Raw genomic sequence first — 21,310 nt, forward strand, 5'->3', positions numbered from 1 at the left:
AGAGGAAGGGAGAGGGATAGAGAGTTAGAAACATCGATGAGAGAGAAACATCGATCAGCTGCCTCCTGCACACCCCCTACTGGGGATGTGCCCACAACCAAGGTACATGCCCTTGACCAGAATCGAACCTGGGACCCTTCAGTCCGCAGGCCGACGCTCTATTCACTGAGCCAAACCGGTTAGGGCCAGAGGGGCTTTTAAAAATGCTGATGCTCAGGCCTTGTCCCAACCAATTAAATTAGAATCTCAGGAGGTGAGACGAGCTTCACAAAGTCCCACTCTCTTGCTTAGAGACTCATACTTGAGAAACAAGACTGAACTGAAATGTGACTGGAAAACAAGAAGTCTGCTTTTCAAAGGAGAGAGTAGCTCTCATATTCGAAGACAGTAAACTTGCCAACTTTCTTTTTTTTAAAAATGAAAACAGAAATTCATCAGATGGTTAGGGTCAAACCAATCTCCCTCCCCACTTGGTAGTAAATATGCCACCTACTCCCTAAAACTCTTGTGCCTGATGGAGGGGGTTAAAGGGCAGGTAGAAGAATTTTGAGGGAGGCCCATGTGGCAATCACTTTGCTATTACAGCTGCCTGACTGTGCCCCCTTTACCTTTGATATATGCAACAGACATCCCCCAACGAAATACTCAGTAGTATCAATGAATTTCAGTGCCACAATACTCAGACTTTCCATTACACTTAAAGCAGATAAGAACAGGACTCCCTACTGCAGAATAGCATGTGTGGTTGCTCTCACTTGGTGTGCAAGAAGGTTCTAGCTACCTCTCTAGTTTTAAGCATCAGATACCCACATATTCAAGTCTTTCGACTGGGATGACAGGTTAACTATTTTTGCCTCCTCATTTTCTCTCTTAGAGCCAGCAGAGCAAATGTGGTAAGAGCAGAGTAAAAGGAACAAATTAGAACATCCTTGGATATGAGGATCAGTCTATATTCTTGGAGAAGCAGGGAAGAAATTACCATAACCCGTGTTCCCACTCTGCACTCATACAGCCTACCTTTGAATTTCCTCTTCCTATAGCCAGTCTCTGCCCTCCCTCCTCACACCCACCCAAAGAAAGCTGTTTATGGGGTCTCTGTTCACTGTGTTTAGATCATTACCATTAGAGGTAAGATGACTGAACAATGAGTGCACAGCACCAACCCCAGGGAGAGGAGGACCTAAACATCAGATGACGTAAGGCCACGGAATGAAGTCTTCATACGTCCTGAGCATAGCCCATTCTTCACTCTATTGAGTCAACTGACAATGATTTTTCCTACCAATGATTTTGTCTAATCATGTTGAAGCCAATAACAGGCATGTAATTAGACTTGCTAAACACATGAAGACAGGTACCCTTAAGATTCACAGAGACTTCGCTGTGGTCGTCTGCTCCTTTTGAGACAGCTGTTCACTTGGCTTTGTTGCTGTATTTAGCAAAGCTAGGCATCTTGGGAGTGTGTGCAATGCAGCATGGGCCCTGGGTTTCAGGGGAGGGGGGGAACTGACCTGAGTGCAGCTCGTCTCCACCCTGTGCATCCCGTAGGAAAAGTCGTCGGTGAGTGTGATTGCGTCAGAACTGATCACATCGTGGAACGAAGGCCAACCTGGGGCAGAGCCGGCACAAGACCCAAACCAGAGAGAGGAGAGAAACAAAGCCTTGGGTTAGAATGCAAGAATCATGTTTACCTTTTTCAACTTGAAAAAAGAAAAGGTAAAAGTTGATGGCTAATATATTTTGCAAGAGTGCAACTCTTTTTTAAGAATAACCTTTCCTCACATGGGATATATTCCTAGAAGTGGGATCACAGGGTCAAATGGGAGTTCCATTTCCAGCTTTTTGAGGAATGTTTACCTTTTTCAACTTGAAAAAAGAAAAGGTAAAAGTTGATGGCTAATATATTTTGCAAGAGTGCAACTCTTTTTTAAGAATAACCTTTCCTCACACTCAGATTACAGTTGCATTGGGATTTTTCTGTTTCATGAGACATTCTTAGACCATCTAGTAGTTTTCCAGAGCATCCCTGGACTTATTAAGCTCTCTCTCACCACTTTCTCCTCTCTCATTTACCTTCAGGGTCACTGGGCAAGGCCCTGAGGCACTATGAGCCTTACAATGTGCCACTTTCCAACATACAATCCAATGGGTCTGGATGTTGACTTTTCAACTATCCACGCTTCTTTAGGAAATATGCTTTTTCATCACTTAGTTTGGATGGTTAAAATACAAAAAAAGGAATACTTAATTTTCTGGGATGGGGATACCTGGAAAGCTCTGCTTCTATCTATTTGGGGGGCAGGAGGCTTGCTCATTGCTCATTTCATAGGAGAAAGTCATAGAACAGTGTTCTTCAGCATTTCTGGGTAGCACCTTCTCTCAAATAGCAACTTGCTCCAGTTTTCATTTATTCTAATGACTTTTAAAATATGCACACAGCTTTAAGAAACTCAATGGTAAATGGACCATAAGATTGTACAAATGTTTATGAGTGTAAAGTCAGGTTTTATGTTCAGTACTTATGGACCATAAGATTATACAAATGTTTATGAGTGTAAAGTCAGGTTTTATGTTCAGTACTTATGGGCATGTTTTTACATGTTTCCAGAAAATATGTCGGGAGTTACTGAGCTGAAGCCTGCATCCCCAAAATGATGAAAGAGGTGCAATGTTGTTGAATTGCTGGTGCAATTTTTTTTTCTTTTTCAGAAACCAAATTTATTCCTACAGAAAGGAGGAAACTTTTTAAAAACCTATTGAAAGAAAACAGAATGCAAACTTCAACAATATGATTTCCAGTTTCAAACAAAACAAATTAGCTCAGGCCAAAATGTTATAAGAAACTCCCTCCCAAGATCCCCAACCCCCACAACACAACAATATAGCTTTCATAGTCAGTGCTAGATTTAACCCTGAGACTGTGAACACTTTCTAGTTCCTTGACTGAGTTCAAGATTACTGCAAATCACCAGGAAAACTTTACCCTTCTACTTATAACATTCCCCTAAATTTAATTATGCTAAGACACACCAGCATCCTCTAGAAAACTCAATTTTCCCTGTTGTCTAAATTCTAGGGAGAATCTGAACATATTCTAGGTGAAAGTATTTGGTTTATAATGATTACTTGACACATTTAGGTGTTCTCTGTTCAGTGACTGAAGTGCCAATAGCTAGTAAAGAGGAATTTAATGGTGATGTCTGAGGACATTGAAAAAAAATTTTATTCATGAAAAGAAAGAGAACATTCTGTATTTTGTAACCTCCCATGTCATAATTCATTTGATTGCAGTCTATGATAACTAATATTATGAGGGGACATAACTGATTCAATAGAAAACAGGTAAAGAATTAGGAGTGCTGTTTTGATTTTAGTTTACCATAAAGATGCCTCTACACCGCCCCCCCCCACATACATTTTCCTATTTCTAGAACTAAAAATAGGTACAGAAATATATATATATTTCTCATGCTACCCTGCATCATATATAACTCGTCTTGTTCTGCTCATCTCACTGGATTTGTGATGTGTTTGCATGCCCTCCTCCCTGGCGCAGTGGTGAGCACTCTAAAGGCAGAGTCGGCTCATCAACAGCTGAAATGTTTATTAACTTAATTTCCAATGAGGCTTAAACAAAAAAAATCGGATGAGTAATTATGCTACCTCACAGAGATTCACAGGAGAGAGAAAATATAATCATATTCCTTTATTGACCAACTAGATTAAGAAATACCAATGCCAGTTTCTCACTGGAGTATGAAACTTGGCTCAATCATTATAATGAAGCCTCTCTATGTAGGTGAAATAGGCTTAGTATTTATTTAGAATGGTAAAAACAGGAAGATCATTTAGGTCACTCACCTACAGCATTTGGGGGGAGGGAGGAGAACAGAAGGGTAAGTTATTTGCCAATGTTACACAGCAGTAGTGCCAGAGCCAAAACTAGAATATGGGTATTCTGACTTCAGTGCAGGGCTCTCTCCTGATGTTCCACCTTCTTCCTCAGCGCAAGGCTGAGCTCATTAATTTGAACTCTAGCAGGAAGGAGGTGGCAGTTTTTAAGAAATATGTTTAAGGCTGTGTCTGGATTAGTTGGTGAGTTACACTGTTACACTTAGGAGCTTCGAGGTAGATGCAGATAATGAATGCATCCAAAACTATACTGATTTTCTCACCTTCTAATGACCAAACTGTTCAAAAGGCAAGTCCAAGAGTAATGATGTAAATGATGCAATGGAGGTTGGGACATGGATAAGCTTCAATTCATTTATCTAGAACCACCACAAAGACTTAAAAGTTCACCCTTAGGCAATACTGTTGAGAAAACTGCCCATTCTATTTGGGGTTTCTTAATACTAATTCTTTCCTAACAATTGTGAATCATTGCTGACTAAAGATTTTGGGGAGGGAAGTAAACTGCTTTCCAATGAGCTAGTAAACCATACAGCGATACATTTTGTAACCATGAATTAAATATTTATAGAATTTTCCAGAAGACTATATTCAAGAACAGAATAGAGGTTCTCAAAAGAATTCAATGTTTCCAGGAAAACTGTCGGCACTTGAATTATTTGTTGTTTACCATTGTGTTATTTAAACATCGTAAGAGTCTCTTAAAAATATAGGACATTTCTGTGTTATTTAAACATCGTAAGAGTAGGGAGCAGAGTGGCGTAGCAGAAGCGTGCTGGGCCCATAAACATCGTAAGAGTCTCTTAAAAATATAGGACATTTCGAAACTCCTTCCAATTCAGAGTGTCCCTTTTCACCATATTAGTAACGTAGTTTTCAAGATGGAATATTCAACCTGTCACCCCAATCTTCATTAGTGGAGACTGACAAGGGAAACCATGCTGAGGACTATAACCCCACGTGATGAAATGAACACATTTCAAAAGAGAATCCTGGTCAACTTCACCAATGAGGTTAATGCAAGAGAATGCTGAGTTCTTCTGCTAGGTCTCTCAAGAAAGCGCAACTCTATAGAAAGGGAATCCATCAGAAAGGTAAGTCCTTACTGACAATCAAACTAAGAAGGCCCTTCATGCAGGAATAAAGTGTCTCATGGCGGAGAAGCCACGTGATGACAGCACTTTGAAAGCGGAATTCCCTCATCATGTGAAAATATTTAAAGGAGGAACTCTTCACTGCTGTAAAAATCCTCAAAGGAAACCCTGCCCCCACTCCTACTAATAAGGAAAGTGCTTCAAAGGATGATAGGCAAAGACTGAAGCAATCTGGGTCTTGTTGAGAAAACTATCTTGAGCAAAGGGGGGCGGTGTTTATGTCAGTTCTGACATTAAAGAAAGATCATCCATCCTCCTTTCTTTAGGATTTCCCTTTTGGTCTTCTCATCTAACAAAACATTATTAGTTTTGGATGCATTCCATGCACTTTTTTAAAAATAAAAGCCGATTGAAAACCTGTATAAACAGTTGGCTCATCCCACCCCCAACACATCCCTTTGTTTCTACTAGATGAGACTGGCTTTGGGCATATTACAATATAAACTGTACTTTTAAAGATATTAACCTATTATTATCAAGAATATCTTATATTCAACAAATAACTTCCCCCCTCGAAGAATTCTCATCTCTGGATACAAATAAATACAAGTACTTCAACTAAAGCAGACACGCTGGAATATGGCAGTTCTGCTGAAATTTTATCCAACCATCAGGCCAAATCAATATGCAGACATAACAATACTGCTGGTAAAATGTGAAACAAATCCAAACTATATGCATTTGCATCTCATATGTATGAGCAAGTGATCCAGTTAGTTATAACACTAGATTCTGGGTGCTTGCTAACATCTACACTAGAATGATTTTTTTTAAATTGCAGTAGAAAGCAGCATTCCCTCTCACTCATAATGTGGCATAATTCAAGCTGTTCTGAGTCTGCTTGAGCCCAAAGTTGAATAATGACACAGCTCTCCACAAGTAGTGTTCTATTGACAATTTTTAAAAATATATTCTTATTGATGTCAGAGAGGAAGTGAGAGGAAGAGAGAGATAGAAACATCAATGATGAGAGAGAATCACTGATTGGCTGTCTCCTGCATGCCCCCCACTGGCGACCAAGCCCACAATCCAGGCATGTACCCTCGACCAGAATTGAACCTAGGATCCTTCAGTCTGCAGGCTGACGCTCTATCCACTGAGCCAAACTGGCTAGGGCAGACAATTTTTAAATGTTTCACTCCAACTGCCTCCTGAGAAAAACTTCGTCAACTCTCTAGCCCAACTTTTTCCTATTTCCTTTCAAAAAATCTTTGAACTTGTTAAAACCAGCAACAGATTATAAACAAGTTGAAGCCAATTCCATCTGTACCATGTCTAGAAAATGTGTCCCTGGTTCTCCTACCCTGATTCAACAAGGACTGTTATCCATACACCCTCATTTCTCCTACATCTCCTAAACCCCCAAATAAAAACTCAGAAACCTCAGGAAGTTGGTTACATGAACCATCAGTAGAACACAGCAGAAAGGACCCAAGACCAAAGAATTCACTGAACTGAAATGTGATTACAAATATTTTGTTATCTTCAAATGCAAAATAAGCTTCAGCACAGTGAATCCCACTCGGGCCTGGGTGATGGTTTAATACGGAGGGCACACATTTCAGTATGGTTTTGATTAGACTAGCTGGAGATTTGCAGATCTATATTTTTATGTGTATACCAATTCTCACAGCTCTATAATTCCACGACCATATTTCAAAATGTGTAGTTTTTCGTTTCTCTGAAGCCAGAATGTGTTAATCTCACACAATTCACCTTATTAACTACCTCAAGCCAAATAATAAAACTCTCCATGAAGAACCCTTGCTAAAATAATTTTTTTGAAGCTTAGAGCCCTGATTCTTAACCAATTATTCACTTCAAGCATAACTTTTATCTCATTTTTTAAAGGATGCTTCTCTATTCCCCCTCAAAGACACAAAAGTCTAAGTAGTAATCAACCAAATACATACATGTAATAGAAAATCATATACTGCAAATGACTCAGTGAATTCTTCCCTTCCAATTCTCCCTACCCCTGCAGACAATGATGTTAACAGGTTTTTTATTTCTTTAAAAATATGTTTATGTGCCCTAACCGGTTTGGCTCAGTGGATAGAGCATCGGCCTGCTGACTCAAGGGTCCCAGGTTCGATTCTGGTCAAGGGCATGTACCATGGTTGCAGGCACATCCCCAGTAGAGGGTGTGCGGGAGGCAGCTGATCAATGTTTCTCTCTCATCGATGTTTCTAACTCTCTATCCTTCTCCCTTCCTCTCTGTAAAAAATCAATAAAATATATTTTTAAAAAATATGTTTATGCTGCTCTCTTCATGCCTTCATTTTAAACCTGTACTGTCCAATACAGCCACATGTCCCAATTTAAATTTAAATTAATTAAAATTAAATAAAATTGCACTTCCAGTTCTCAATGGTTACATGTATGTGGTGGCTCCTCTCTTGCACAACACAGATGCAGATACAGAATGTGTCTATTATCATTTCCACAGACACAGAAACTGCCACTATTGGACAGTACTGTTTTAACATTATAAACTGATTCCCTCTTTTGAACGATGAAGAATTGGAACTCATATAGTGTGTCTCAAAAAAATGTGTACACACTTTAACAGCTGATAACTCACTTAATTTTCACTCTTTTTCTGGTTTAACTGATTTGAAATAATGAGTGAAGCCAGACTAAACTTTGAACAAAGAAATTTATCCTAAAGTGCCACTAGACTTTATTTTATGGGGGTACATAAAAGATAAAGTTGACGGTTTTCAACGAATTAAGGGCACACATATACCAAGCGAAATGATTCCTGATTTATGCAATTCCATTGCTTTGCGCAATCAGCAGTGCCTGGACCAGAACAGTCATCAGTTTGAGAACAGGCATTGACAAAATAAAGTATTCATTTCTGTAGATTCTTTTAAATTTTGAAAATGAACTGTATGTTAATAAACACTGACTTTATAATCATCCAAAGTGTGTATATATTTTGGGGACACCCAGTACTTAGACTAATCATCCGTTATCCTTCCAATTTTTGATAGTTATATTATTTTTAATTCTTTTCAAATCTTGTTTGGTCATGTCTGCACCTTGAGGTAAAATATAAGAGCAGGTAGTCTGTCTATTTTCTCCTCCACTGTATTGCCAATGACGTAAAATAGTGCCTTCAGCATAAGAGGTGTTGCAAAAAGCTCTCTGACGAACAAATAAAGGTATGGTATCTTATGTCTTCATATCATTTGACTGTCCACTCCACCCTGATCTTCCCTCCATTATTCCTCCTCCCACCCCCATCCCAGTGCCCAACTATAATGAAGTCTTCTCTGCCCTTACGCAGATTGATTCTAAGGAACTGAAAACTAGTAAACGGGTGGAGTGGGGGGAGAAAGGCCTGGGGATGGGTAGGGGCTGGGTGGAGGGGAGCTAAAAAGGGGTAAATGGGGGACATCAGTAATCAATAAGATAAGAATAAAAAAACGAGTGAACAGCATTCATATCATTATGGCTATATGCAAAGCTCAGGAGTCCTGGGATTATATTTCCAATTGTCATAATCCCAGGCTGCCTAAAGTCAAACAGATTTCCCTTTTACACACTGCATCACGTATTAAAAAGCACATCATATTTTTTGTCTTTTGTTTGAACCATGACTTTATTATATAATTGTCCAAAATTTTTCTGTAATTCACCATTTTAATTTTTGATTACAAATATTTCAAGCATATGTAAAAGTATACAGACTATAGGATGGGACAAAAGTAGGTTTATGATTGTTCATATGGAAAATAATGCAATAATCCTATCTAATAATAGACAAACATGGTAATTGACCATACCTTCGCTATGCCTCCCATTGGCTAATCAGTGCGATATGCAAATTAACTGCCAACAAAGATGGCGGCTAATTTGCATACTGCAGGCAGGGTGGGACAGCGCCATCCCACCTGCCCCACCGCCATCCGGGCCTACTATCTGCGACCTGGGGCGGCGGGCGTCCTGTGTGCGACCTGACCCAGGGTGGCGGGGCGGGGCAGCAGCGATCAGCCGGCCTGCCTGGGTGTCCCGTGTGCGACCCAACCCGGGGCAGCCAGGCAGGGCAGCGAAGGCCTGAAGGTGGCTCCGGCCGGAGCAGCAAAGGCTTGAAGGCGGCTCTGGCCGGAGCGAAGGCCTGGGTCCCGGGTGCCGGAGGAAAACCAGTGCCGGCAGCCAGGGGAAGGGAAGGGCTATTGCACGAATCTTTTCGTACAACAGGCTTCTAGTTAATAAATAATAACACAAGAATAAACTGTTTCACATACAACCGTAAACCTACTTTTGCCCCACCCTGTATAATAAGCATTCATGATTGAACAGATATTAGGTATCCAGATTTAACAGATGATAGTATTTTTTTCTATAGTTGCTACAGATTTTTCTCTTTTTCTAAATAAAATGTTACAATTATAGCCAGGTCTGCCTCCAATCTTCCCCCTTACTCTACACCTCCTGCTGCTCCAAGGATAATTGCTTATGTACCATCCCCACACTTGCTTCATTGATTTTCTACAATGTCTATGTCCATAAAATGTTTTAAAATTTATATAAATGGCATTGCAACTTATTTTTTTTACATTATTTGTGGTCTCTAGTTGTTTGTTTTTACAGCATCACCTTATTTTATAATTGAAATATTTCAAATGTTAATATTTGATACTAGAGGCCCAGTGCACAAAATTTGTGCACTCAGGGGTGGACTGCACTCTCTTGCAGTCTGGGAGCCCCACGATCGATCGCCCTGTAGAGAAAGGTCCCACCCACCCACCGCAGCCCACCGGTCAGTGGCCTGGGCCTCCTTCTGCAGGGCGATCGCGGAGCCCCCCAAATTGATTGCCCTGCTGGCCGGTGGCCTGGACCTCCCTCTGCGGGGCAATCATGGGGTGATGGCGGGCCCCCCTGACCAATCACATCGCACCCACCTTAGCTGGCCCGGCACCAGTGCGTATCTTAACATGGTCGTCTGGATGGGCTTTCTGCTGTTTGGCCATTCGGTTGATTTGCATATTACACTTTTATTATTATGGATTGAATTAGAGAGAATATGAATAAGAGTTGTTTGATTTGAGTTTTTCTATTATTCTCTAAAATATCTCTGCCTCCTCTGAGGCAGTTATTCTCTTTATCTTGGTTTTTGTCTTTCATGCTTTTGATTTTCTTTATATATCTCTGGTGATCCTTGATTGACCATTTCTATTTATGCAGCTTTGTAGGTTTTCTCTGCTGTCGGTATCATGAGGGTCTGTTTAAGGTCCTGTTTCAACTCTGAATAGAAAAGCTGCCTGGCAGCTCTGGCAACATTGTCATTGTTTGCTGGTGGACATGTGTTTGTCCTCAGGTTCCCTGAATATCTGACTGGGGAATGGCTTACTCTGGAGTACTACACCCCCATAGCAGCCCCAATTCTCCCCGACAGGCTGTTTAATATCTGAGGAGAGTAGTGTTCCAGCTACTTTTTTCTGTGAATAACTGATGATCTGTCATTCTAAATATGAAAGTGAGGAAAATGGTGGGGGGAAGTAGAAGAGGGTATGGGGGGATAAATGGTAACGAAGGAGACTCGCCTCGGGGTGGTGAACACACAATACAATATACAGATGATGTATTACAGAATTGTACACCTGAAACCCATATAATTTTATTGACCAATGTCACCTGAAGAAATGCAACTTTTTAAAATCTGGAAAATTGAAAAAATAAATTTAAAAAAATGAAGTGAAGAAGACGTAAAACTAGTCTAGCTGTTCTTTAGACTTTCATTTGTTATTTATTTATTTATTTGTTGTTGTTGTTGTTAATCCTCACCTGAGGATATTTTTCCATTGATTTTTAGGGAGAGTAGAAGAGAGAGGGAAAGACAGAGAAAAACATAGATGTGAGACAAACACGTGGATTAGTTGCCTCCTGCACGAGCCCTGACCAGGGCCCACGCCAGGGAGGAGCCTGCAACCCAGGTACATGCCCTTGACCAGAATTGAACCCAGGACCCTTTGGTCTGCAGGCCGACGCTCTATCCACTGAGCCAGACCAACTAGGGCTAGACTTTAATTTAAACACCTTGCTGCAGATCTGTTCTCTGAGCCTCGTTAGAATCCTGCTGGGAGTCTCTGCAACAACGATTGTATGTATTTTGGGCTACAGATTTCTTTCATCAGTTGTACCCATTAATGCATTTCCACCCTTTTTTTTTCCCTTTGGAAAAATTGGTTAAAATTTCTTGACTGCTTAAGACCCCCTGCCCCCATCCAGCTCCCTTTGCAATGTGTTTCTTCTTCTCCACCCCTTCTTCCTCCTCCTCCTCCTCTTTTCTTGTTTTTCTTGCTCTCACTTTAAAGGGGTCTCTTGAGAGAAAAGGAAACAAACATGTATGTTCAGTCTATCACTCTGGACAGGAAGCTGAGATTTCTTTTTAATAAAGTGCAGATTTTACTCTCTTGATCTAATATTTTATGGGAGGAGGCAACAGATTTCAGGCTCCATAATTTTTCTGCTAACCACAATTATATTATTTTTTACCTTACTGATAAAAATACCAAAATCAATGTAAGGCTTAGCAACTTTAACTGGCTCAGACTCGACTCTGCTTACAAAGTGATTATAGGCTAAGTGTATGAGATTAACACTTACATTATACGACATCCGCAATGGCCTCTGAGTCAGAATCAAGGCAGATCCAGATAGTCTATTCCCTGACCGGTGTGGTGGGAAAAAATGTCTTGGACTACTTTTCAGCACTCTATTTGATTGTTGGATACAGTTTGAGAATTTATTGTATTTCTGTACTGCTGCCATTGCAAATATAACGACAAGTATCCCCTTAAATGCTGATGACATCATTTCATTACTGCAAACAAGCAACAGTCTCAAGAGGCAAACTATTCCAGTCAAAAAAATAGTGTCATAGTAATAACGACCAAAAAAAATCATTGGTTTTGGCAAACATTCTCCCATGCTTCCTTCAGCTTTATTAGCCAGTACCTCAAATAAAAACAGTACTTAAATACTTATCTTAAAAGCAAAGAGAGTATATAACTGCAGACTCTAAATAGTCATGAAGATAAGAAATGCTAATAACATCTGAGTGCAATGTACTATTCAAGCATTGATTTTATTTTGGTTACTAGCTACCTTGCTTTTTCATCTTGTTGTCAAAGCAACCCAGTGGTTCTAAATGGCAGTAGCCATTTAGATGTCATGATGATTGGGGCCACCCAAAGGCTTTTAAGCAGACTAGTAATATGATCAGACTTCTGTTTTAGGAAGATGGCTTGTGGGGCAGCCGGAGGGTAGAGGATAAGAGGGAGGATAAAAACAGGTATATCAGAGGGAAGACCATATATGGGAACAGAATTGGTGAAGCTATAAATGAAGGCATTTGCAATGATGCTGGAAAGGAGGGAAGAGATTATAGAGAGATTAAGAGCAGAATTATTTGATGCTGCTGACTGAGGGACCTGTGGGGAGTGAAGGAGAAGGACAGCGTCAAAATTCCTACTGGGTTTCCAGCTGGAACACACTGATCATACATTTTTTTTTTCAGAGAAAATAATTAAATCAGGTTAGTGTGGAACTATCTAAGAGGCAGGGGAATATTTGCGCTCAGAAGTGAGGCCCTGGCTAATTATACAGATGTGAAAGTCTGTATATTACTTTTCTAATGAAAATTTTGCAATAAAATGAGTGGTGTGAAAATATTCAGGCATGCTAACATTTTAAGCATTACTCGAATGTTCCTTAGGATGTTGAACAGAAGCTATAGTTGAAGAAAGACTAGACAACTAAAATAAAATTCCATCCCTGGAATCTCTTTTATCATCAGTTTATTTTTAAGTTGTTGGTTGTTGTTGTTTGTAATACCCTCTGGCCTACCAGACTGTGAACCGTGTGTGTAATGTTTTAAATGACCGTGGAAATCTGTTTTGCTTTGGGGCACAAAGTAGGTCCTCAATAAATAAGGTTGATCAATGAATCCAGACCTTTAATTTTAGGTCAGGTTGTCCTGTCAAACATGTTCACAGCCGCCAGTCCTTGCGCATCAAAGAACGCATCACAATTTGCAATTACTTACTTATATGGGCAATTTTAAACTAATGTCTGCTTCTTTCACTAAGCTCCAGGGGACCACGATTGCTTTGTTTACCACTATATCCTCAACCCGTAGCTCATGCAAGTATTTGTTGAATAAATTAATTAATTAACAAAATATCATGTTTTATTATTTAACAACAAAATTAGACTTGCTCAAAAGATTATCACTTAGTTTGGATATGCCATCACTAGGCAATCAAAAAAAATTTTTTTTAAATAGGCAAAGAATTTCTGCTAGCTCACTTCAGGCAATTTTTCACAAGTATCAAAGGCAATATGGTTATTTTCTTGCCTATCTAAAATAGTGCATTTCTTCAAACTGATTATTAATAATTTCATATGGAGAAACCACATAGCCTTATCACCCATCAGCATTTCAGACATTTGAATCTATATAAAGGACATAATGACTAAAGACTGTCAAGAGCACTGAGGGGTCCTTTGGGCAGTGTGAACATCTGGTGTCTATTCTCTGTGGAGATTAATAATGCAGCTATACTGTGGCAGGCTTTGCTAATTCCTTTGAGCCCTGCGCAGCATTTTTAAGTGGTTCCAAACACACAAGATCTCTAATTGGTATGGGTTTCACCCACAGTTTTCTTGCGATCTCAAAATATCTCAGAAACTCCTAAGCAGGAATTGACAGGGGCAAGCTTCCCTATTTCCCTTTGTTGAGACAGCTATTAATAATTTTTTTTCAGGTTCAATAAAATTCCTGAACTCAAACCATTTCAACCGAAAAACTGGGGAAGGGGACTTTATTTTCCCTGGCCTGAACACTGTCTCTTGCTACTTTAAATCACAGTTAATGTTTTAAAAAATATATCTTACACATAAGTCAGTTGTAGACCTTTAGCATCAAAGGATCTGAGCAACATCACATGTAACAGCCTGACCTTTAGCCATAATTTCTAAGTGCCATTAAAAAATGTCTCTCAAACTGTCTTTAAATTTAGTGTTGACCTAGTCACCTTTATCCAAAAACATTCAGCTTTAAATGATTATTTTATTTTGCTTCCAAAAGCTCTTCAGTCCAGTGAGGTAGCCATTAGGGATGCTTCACAAAGAGTTTAGAGTTTGCTTAGAATTTATTAGCTCCGTCGGATGGGAAGATGGTAATTTGGATTGCTTGCTGAGTGAAGATTATTTACTGTGCTTAACTGACCTTAAGAATACCAGGAGGGATATAGGACAGGGAAATTCAAAGAAATATAGACTAAAAGTGAAATAGTGTTCCTTTCAACTGCAGCCCTGAAGTAGGTCTATTCACTACATAGCATCATTAGGGACTGTCACACTATTACTTATATTCTTCAGTTGGGTACCTATCAAAAATTTCAGAATAATGTGCCTGATAAAAATATAAGATTACTTCTTCTAAGAGAGAGTTAAGTCTTAAGATTCTTTTACTTATCTAAATTTTCTCTGGATATATTTCTCTAACTGAAATCTTTCTAAATTCCTGAGTAGGCTTTAGATCTTTATTGTATTACTAGAGGCCCAGTGCACAAATTTGTGCACCAGTGGGGTCCCTCAACCTAGCCTGTGGGATCGGGTCAAAACCGGCTCTCTGACATTCCCTGAGGGGTCTCGGATTGCGAGAGGGCGCAGGCCAGGCCAAGGAACCCCACCGGTGCATGATCAGGGCCGGGGAGGGACGCAGGAGGTTGGCCAGCTGGGGAGGGACCGCGGGAGGGCTCCAGGGCGTGTCCAGCCCATCTCATTCAGTCCCGATCGGCCGAACCCCAGCAGCAAGCTAATCTACAGGTCGGAGCGTCTGCCCCCTGGTGGTCAGTGCATGTCATAGCAAGCAGTTGAGCGGCCTTAGCATATCATTAGCATATTATGCTTTGATTGGTTGAACGGCCGACTGGTTGACCAGACATTTATCATATTAGGCTTTTATTATATAGGATGTACTTTTAAGTACTGCAATCTGAAATGAAATATTTTCTTGTTTTCATAAATCTATGATCCTTCACTGGTCTACATAAACTTTTCATCTGTGTTATACCTACTATGACTTAAATTTCTGACAACCCATTTTCTGAAACAGAGTAGATTGCTCAGAAAAGCTATTAAATACAAATATTTTAGGACAAAATAATTGCTTAGAGTTGTTTATAAGACAAAAGGTGTTTTGACTTTGTAGCACACATAGCAAAGTTGAAGCAATTTATCAAGCACTATACATTTCCTAATATATTAAAATTTATAAATAAATTACATCAAAAAGGCATGAAGCAAACTATATCCAACCAAGGTATACTCTGACAACTATTCATTTTCTTTAAAACTCTTTATGAAAATTTTTTTCTAACACACAATTACCATTACTCTGCTCTTCCTTTTTATATATTCAATCACATTAATATACTATAACTTACTATTTATAGTTTTTTGTTTGTTTCTTTCTTTACTGTATTGCTCAAACTAGAATGAAAGCTCCATGTCAGAAATAACTGTTTAGTTTCTGATGCATTCAAAGCTCCTAGAAGGATGCCTGGCATTTAATAAATTTTAGTATAATGCATTTTCTATATGTTCTTGTTACTCTGGAAATCTGAGATTTAAAAATAATCTAGGAGTGTCAACCTATGAACCAGGAGGTCAGGGTTTGATTCCCAGTCAGGGCATATGCCTGGACGCAGGCTCGATCCCTGGTAGGGAGCATGCAGGAGGCAGCCTAGCAATGATTCTCTCTCATCATTGGTATTTCTCTCTCTCCCTCTCCTTTCCTCTCTGAAATAAATAAAAATATATTTAAAAAATAATAATCCATGCTTTGGGGGTTTTTTGTGTGTTTTATTTTTGTGTGTTATTTTGGTTAATCCTCACCCGAGGACATTTTTTCCATTGATTTTTTTTTTTTTTAATCTTCACTGGAGAATATTCTTCCATTGATTTTTAGGGAGAGTAGAAGAGAGAAGGAAAAGATCGCTATGAGAGAAACACATCGATTGGTTGCCTCCTGCACACACCCTGACCAGGGCCTGGGCCAAGGTGGAGTCTGCAACCTTGGTATGTGTCCTTGATCAGAATCAAACCTGACTCTCTATCCACTGAGCAAAACCAGCTAGGGCTCTATTGATGTTTAGAGAGTGGAAGGGAGGGGGAGGAAGGGAGTGGAAGGGAGGGGGAGAAACAGAGAGACCTACCCCCATTTGCAACTGAGGTACGTGTCCTTGACTGGAATTGAACCCGTGACCCTTCAGTCTGTGGGCTGATGTTTTAACCACTGAGAAAACTGTCTAGGGCAGGGGTGGGCAAACTTTTTGACTCGAGGGCCACAATGGGTTCTTAAACTGGACCGGAGGGCCGGAACAAAAGCATGGATGGAGTGTTTGTGTGAACTAATATAAATTCAAAGTAAACATCATTACATAAAAGGGTACGGTCTTTTTTTTTTTAGTTTTATTCATTTCAAACGGGACAGATCCGTCCCACGGGCCGTAGTTTGCCCACGGCTGGTCTAGGGCCATGCTTTGGTTTTAAAACACATAATCACAAAAGTCTGTTATAGAATTAGTTATAGAATCTCTAGGTTACTTCCTAATATTTATTGAAGATTTTGGCACTCCAAACTCCTACAAATATTCTAGGGACCACAATGAAGGAAACCCACTTACTATCTCTCAAATCAAGAGCTCTTTGAATACCTAAGAAAGCAGAAACTAAACTAATCCATGAAGCCAAAGTCCTGTATCAAGCAAGATCCATGGGTATAAGTGGTCTTTGCAATTCAAAAGCTGCAATGGCTTTGATTTTGACCAATGAAAAGTTTAATGCATTAAAAAATTAGATGTTGCCCTGGCCAGTGTTGCTTGATGGTTAGAGCATCAGTGCATACACCAAAGAATCAGAATTCAATTCCCAGTCAAAGGCACGTACCTGGGTTGCAGGTTCCATCCAGCACCCTGGTTGGGCATCTAGGAGATGTGCAGGAGGCAACCAATCAATGTTTTTCTCCCACATCCATGTTCCTCCCTTTCTCCCCCCCCCCCCCTACCTCCAATTCCCTCTAAAAATCAATGGAAAAAATATCTTCGGGTGAGGATTAACAAAAAAATAAAATATAAAAATTAGATGTCATCACATGAAGAAAGGTGAACTTCAGATGCATGAATTAGGCTAAAGTGGTATGGTACTGCACACATATTTTAATTTGGCACTGGACCAACATAACAAAAAAAAAGTAAATTCCATAAAGGCCCAAGCACATCCATAATATATTCCATGGCCTATAGGTTGATATATTATTATGTCAATTGTGCAGTAATATTTAAGCCATACCCACTAGCCCAGCTGTAAATGAAGTGGGTGCAGGTGCAAGACTTGGCTCCTGAGTACTGAGTAGGCAATAAATAAATATTTGTTGAATAAGTGAACCAAATTGGGGCTGAAGAAAATATTAACAAAAATTGTGAAAATGATATCACATTAAATCAATGTATGTATTTCAGACGTTTTTGACAATGATCACCTCTTAAGTATTTATTTTCCTTATGCCACTAGACCAGAGTATAGCACTCCATGGATTACTTTCTCTTGATAGTATGTCAGGGGCATAGAAAGCTAGGTAAAAATTATTTTTTAATTTTATTTCCCATATTAGAAAACTTCCATAAGGGAAATTTGTCAAGATCTGGTGCAATGTAAAAGATTTTTTTTAAATATCTAATTTAATTTAAGGTGTAAATCAACAGCCAGTGTAATAATAGCTCTTTGATCTTTAACAGTTTTTATTTTTGTGCATTTTTATTTATTTTATTAAATCATTTTTACCTCTCAATTAATCTCAACTTCTTGCTCAGTTAGTTCCAGGTACCTGCCCTGGGTTTCTAGCCGCCAAGCTACCTTAATGTCATTACTCTTTTGATGCCATGTTGCTTAGCTCCTGCTGCTTTTTAAAAATCTCATACACATATTTATTAACCATTTATAAATACATAAATGTGAATAAAACATATTTCAAATGCAATCTCCGCCCCATTTTCTTGGTCCCTTTTCTCACCCTACAGAAAACCTGTGTTAACAGCATAATAAGCGTTCTACCTCATTTCTGGCCATATTCTCATAGCCTTACAAAATCATAAGTATCTACATACACATATAGTGTTTTAGTAGCTGCACAGTATTCCTCAGATAAGTGACCCAAAAGCCCAAGACGCCGCATCTAGCTAGGCACGAGGGCAACGCAACTGAAGAGAACCACCTGCTGCTGGCTGCAGTGTATGGCTCAGAGAGAATACTTTGTAGAGGAACAAACGCAGATGCCAAAAAAGCAGGCCCTGGGAGAGGAAGCAGCATAGCTGCAGACGTAAGGTTTCCCTTACCAGAAAGCAAATGAGATAAAATAAGGCCCTGGCCAGGGAGCCCGGTTGGTTAGATATGCCAAGGTTGCGGGTTTGATCCCCAGTCAGGGCAAATGCAAGAAATGACCAATGAATGCATAAATAAGTGGAACAACAAATTTATGTTTCAAAAAAGAAATAAATTTTTGAAAAAGCAAAGAATAGTTTTTCAATCCTGGAAACTCTGGAAAATTATTAATGTCAAACAAGAGGGTGATGAAATTCAACCCCCAAAACACCGCAAGCACCCCTGTGACAGTGCCCAGGACTGTGGGCTGTGGTGTGAGGGGATGGAAGTGTGCAGCCAGGGTCTCATTCTGTACATGACAGATAAAAAGAGAACTGAAATCAGAACTACTGAAATTGGACATTAAAAATGTCTGGTGGGTGGGAAGAGATCAACCAAAGAGCATGTATGCATATATGCATAATCCATGGACATAGACAATAGGGTCGTGGAGGTCTGGGACAGGAAGCAGGGGCGGGATATAAGGGGTTAATGGGAGGGGAGAAAAGGGACATATGTAATACTTTCAACAATAGAGATTTAATAATAAAAAAATTTTTAAATGTCTGGTGAGGGTTAAGTTGGACTTGGAGAAGAATTTGGAGGTGTTAGTTCTCACTAACAAAGTGAGGGGTGAATGGAGAGAAAATGAATAAGAAGAAATCATTCTTCCCAAATATAAAAATCAACAGACCACATTAAATTTATAATCCAGCCCTGTGGGACCTTTGTATCTCAAAGCACCCAAAAAGGTCCACTCTGAAGTGGGAGAACAGTTTAAAACATGAAGGTCCCCCACAACCGCCCTCCCCACTGCCCTTTGGTTATTTTAACTGGGATCTGGGAGAGGATGGAAGAACAGATGTCTTTTCATCTGGACAACGTACCTCAAAGTCTAACTTTCCCCTTCTTTAATCCCTAGTTATGATGATTTGAAGAAATTCTTATATAGGACTTTAAAAAAAAAACTACTGTTAAATAAAAGTGAAGGTAAATAACATTAGATAATATATATATTTATATATTATGATTTAGATAAGAAATATATATTTTGTCTTCGTCCCTGTTTCTGACAAGATCTCCAATGGAAGCATGCAAACCTACATGGTCTCTCTCTGGGACACAATTACCATAAAATCATGTGCTAGATAATTATTAATGACTATATGAGATTCTAGTAATATGTCAGTATCTTTTGATTTTTGCGAGTGTTTTGCTGTAAGGGACCCATATTTGAACACAGGAGTTTACGTCGATGAGGTGAGTTTTGGAAAGCCCCTAAGTAACCTGAGGATGGGGGCTGGTTGCCAGGAGATTAGAGGATTAGAACTTCCCGACCTCCTCAAGGGGAGAGGGACAGGAAACTGAGGTCAGCCTCCCCAAATACTCAAAAGGATGGGTTCAGAGCGTTTCTGGTTGATGAACATGTGGAGTTGCTGAGAGTGGTGCCCCCACAGAGGGTATGGAAGCTCTGCATCAACTTCCCACAGAAGCTTTGATTGGTTGAACGGACGACCGGACAACCAGACACTTAGCATATTAGGCTTTTATTATATAGGATGCCACTTTTGTTTATCCATCCTTAGATGGAAATTTGAGTTGTTTCTACCTTTGGCTACTGTGAATAATGATGCTATGAACACTGGTTTAAAATATCTGTTGACTCCCTGCTTTCAGTTCTTTTGAGAATATGGTCTATATTTGTAATAGCTATGTTTAATTTTTTTGGAATCATCATACAGTTTTCTATACTGGCTGCACCATTTTACATTCTGACCAGTAATGTACACAGGTCCTAATTTCTCCACATCCTCTCCAACATTTTCTGTTTGTTTGTTTGTTTGTTTGTTTAATAATCACCATCCTAATGGGCTCAGAATATATTTTTAATGAGTTACTCTCGTATTCACAAATCCCCTTATCTCAAATTTATATAAACTTATATAAGAGTGAGGTGAGCAATATATGTCTAGACAAAGACCTTTTTCACTGTATGAAAATACTCACACTGGCAATCAAACATGTGACCCTAGCATCATTAGCAACATGTTCACAGCAATTAAGCTAACAGGCTCCAGCCACTACATCACTACTGACTGATACAGACCTGTCTCTGTTAGGAAAAACAACTGTTAAAGAAGGACCACATAAGAGGATGGGGTAAGAGGTTGGGGAAAGGCTACAATGATAAACATCTTTGATTCTGTCTTCACCTCCTAAGAAGGTGAGTCAGTCCATTTACCTACATCAGGATCGGAAGAGCTAGAGGAGAATACAGATGAAAAAGGGACTTAGCTGTTTTAAATATCAGTTTGTGTTAACATCCTATATAATAAAAGCCTAATATGCTAAGTGTCCGGTCATCTGGTCATCTGTTCAACCAACCAAAGCATAATATGCTAATGATATGCTAAGGCCGCTCAACCACTCCCTATGACATGCACTGACCACTATGGGGCAGACGCTCCAACCAGTAGGTTAGCTTGCTGCTGGGGTCCCACTGATTGGGACTGAGACGGGATGGACATGCCCTGGAGCCCTCCTGCGGTCCCTCTCTAGCTGGCCAACCTCCCCCGTTCCTCCCCGGCCCTCATTGTGCACCAGTGGGGTCCCTCGGCCTGGCCTGCGCCCTCTTGCAATCCAGGCTGAGGGACCCCCCCCCAAAGTGCATGAATTTCGTGCACCAGGCCTCTAGTATACATATAAACCCTCATTTCAGCTCTCTTATGTCACTGTGGAACCATGAAGCTTTAAAAAAAATTTTTAATTTTGGAATCCATTCATCTTTCCTTACCACAAAATTG

The 21,310-nt window shown here is 39.7% G+C and overlaps 1 protein-coding gene across 3 annotated transcripts in view; it reads right to left on the bottom strand.

The window, feature by feature from the left end:
• Positions 1 to 21,310, bottom strand: part of MSRB3 (methionine sulfoxide reductase B3) — a 184,235-nt gene that overhangs the window by 12,801 nt on the left and 150,124 nt on the right. For all 3 annotated transcript variants that reach the window (XM_014544936.1, XM_005872686.2, XM_014544937.1), the window contains exon 6: positions 1,512 to 1,609. In XM_014544936.1, the coding sequence (XP_014400422.1) occupies positions 1,512 to 1,609 (98 nt within the window). The remainder of the gene's footprint in view (positions 1 to 1,511; positions 1,610 to 21,310) is intronic.

Source organism: Myotis brandtii, unplaced genomic scaffold (assembly GCF_000412655.1).
Source record: "Myotis brandtii unplaced genomic scaffold, ASM41265v1 scaffold389, whole genome shotgun sequence".
In the NCBI taxonomy this organism is placed as follows: Eukaryota; Metazoa; Chordata; class Mammalia; order Chiroptera; family Vespertilionidae; genus Myotis; species Myotis brandtii.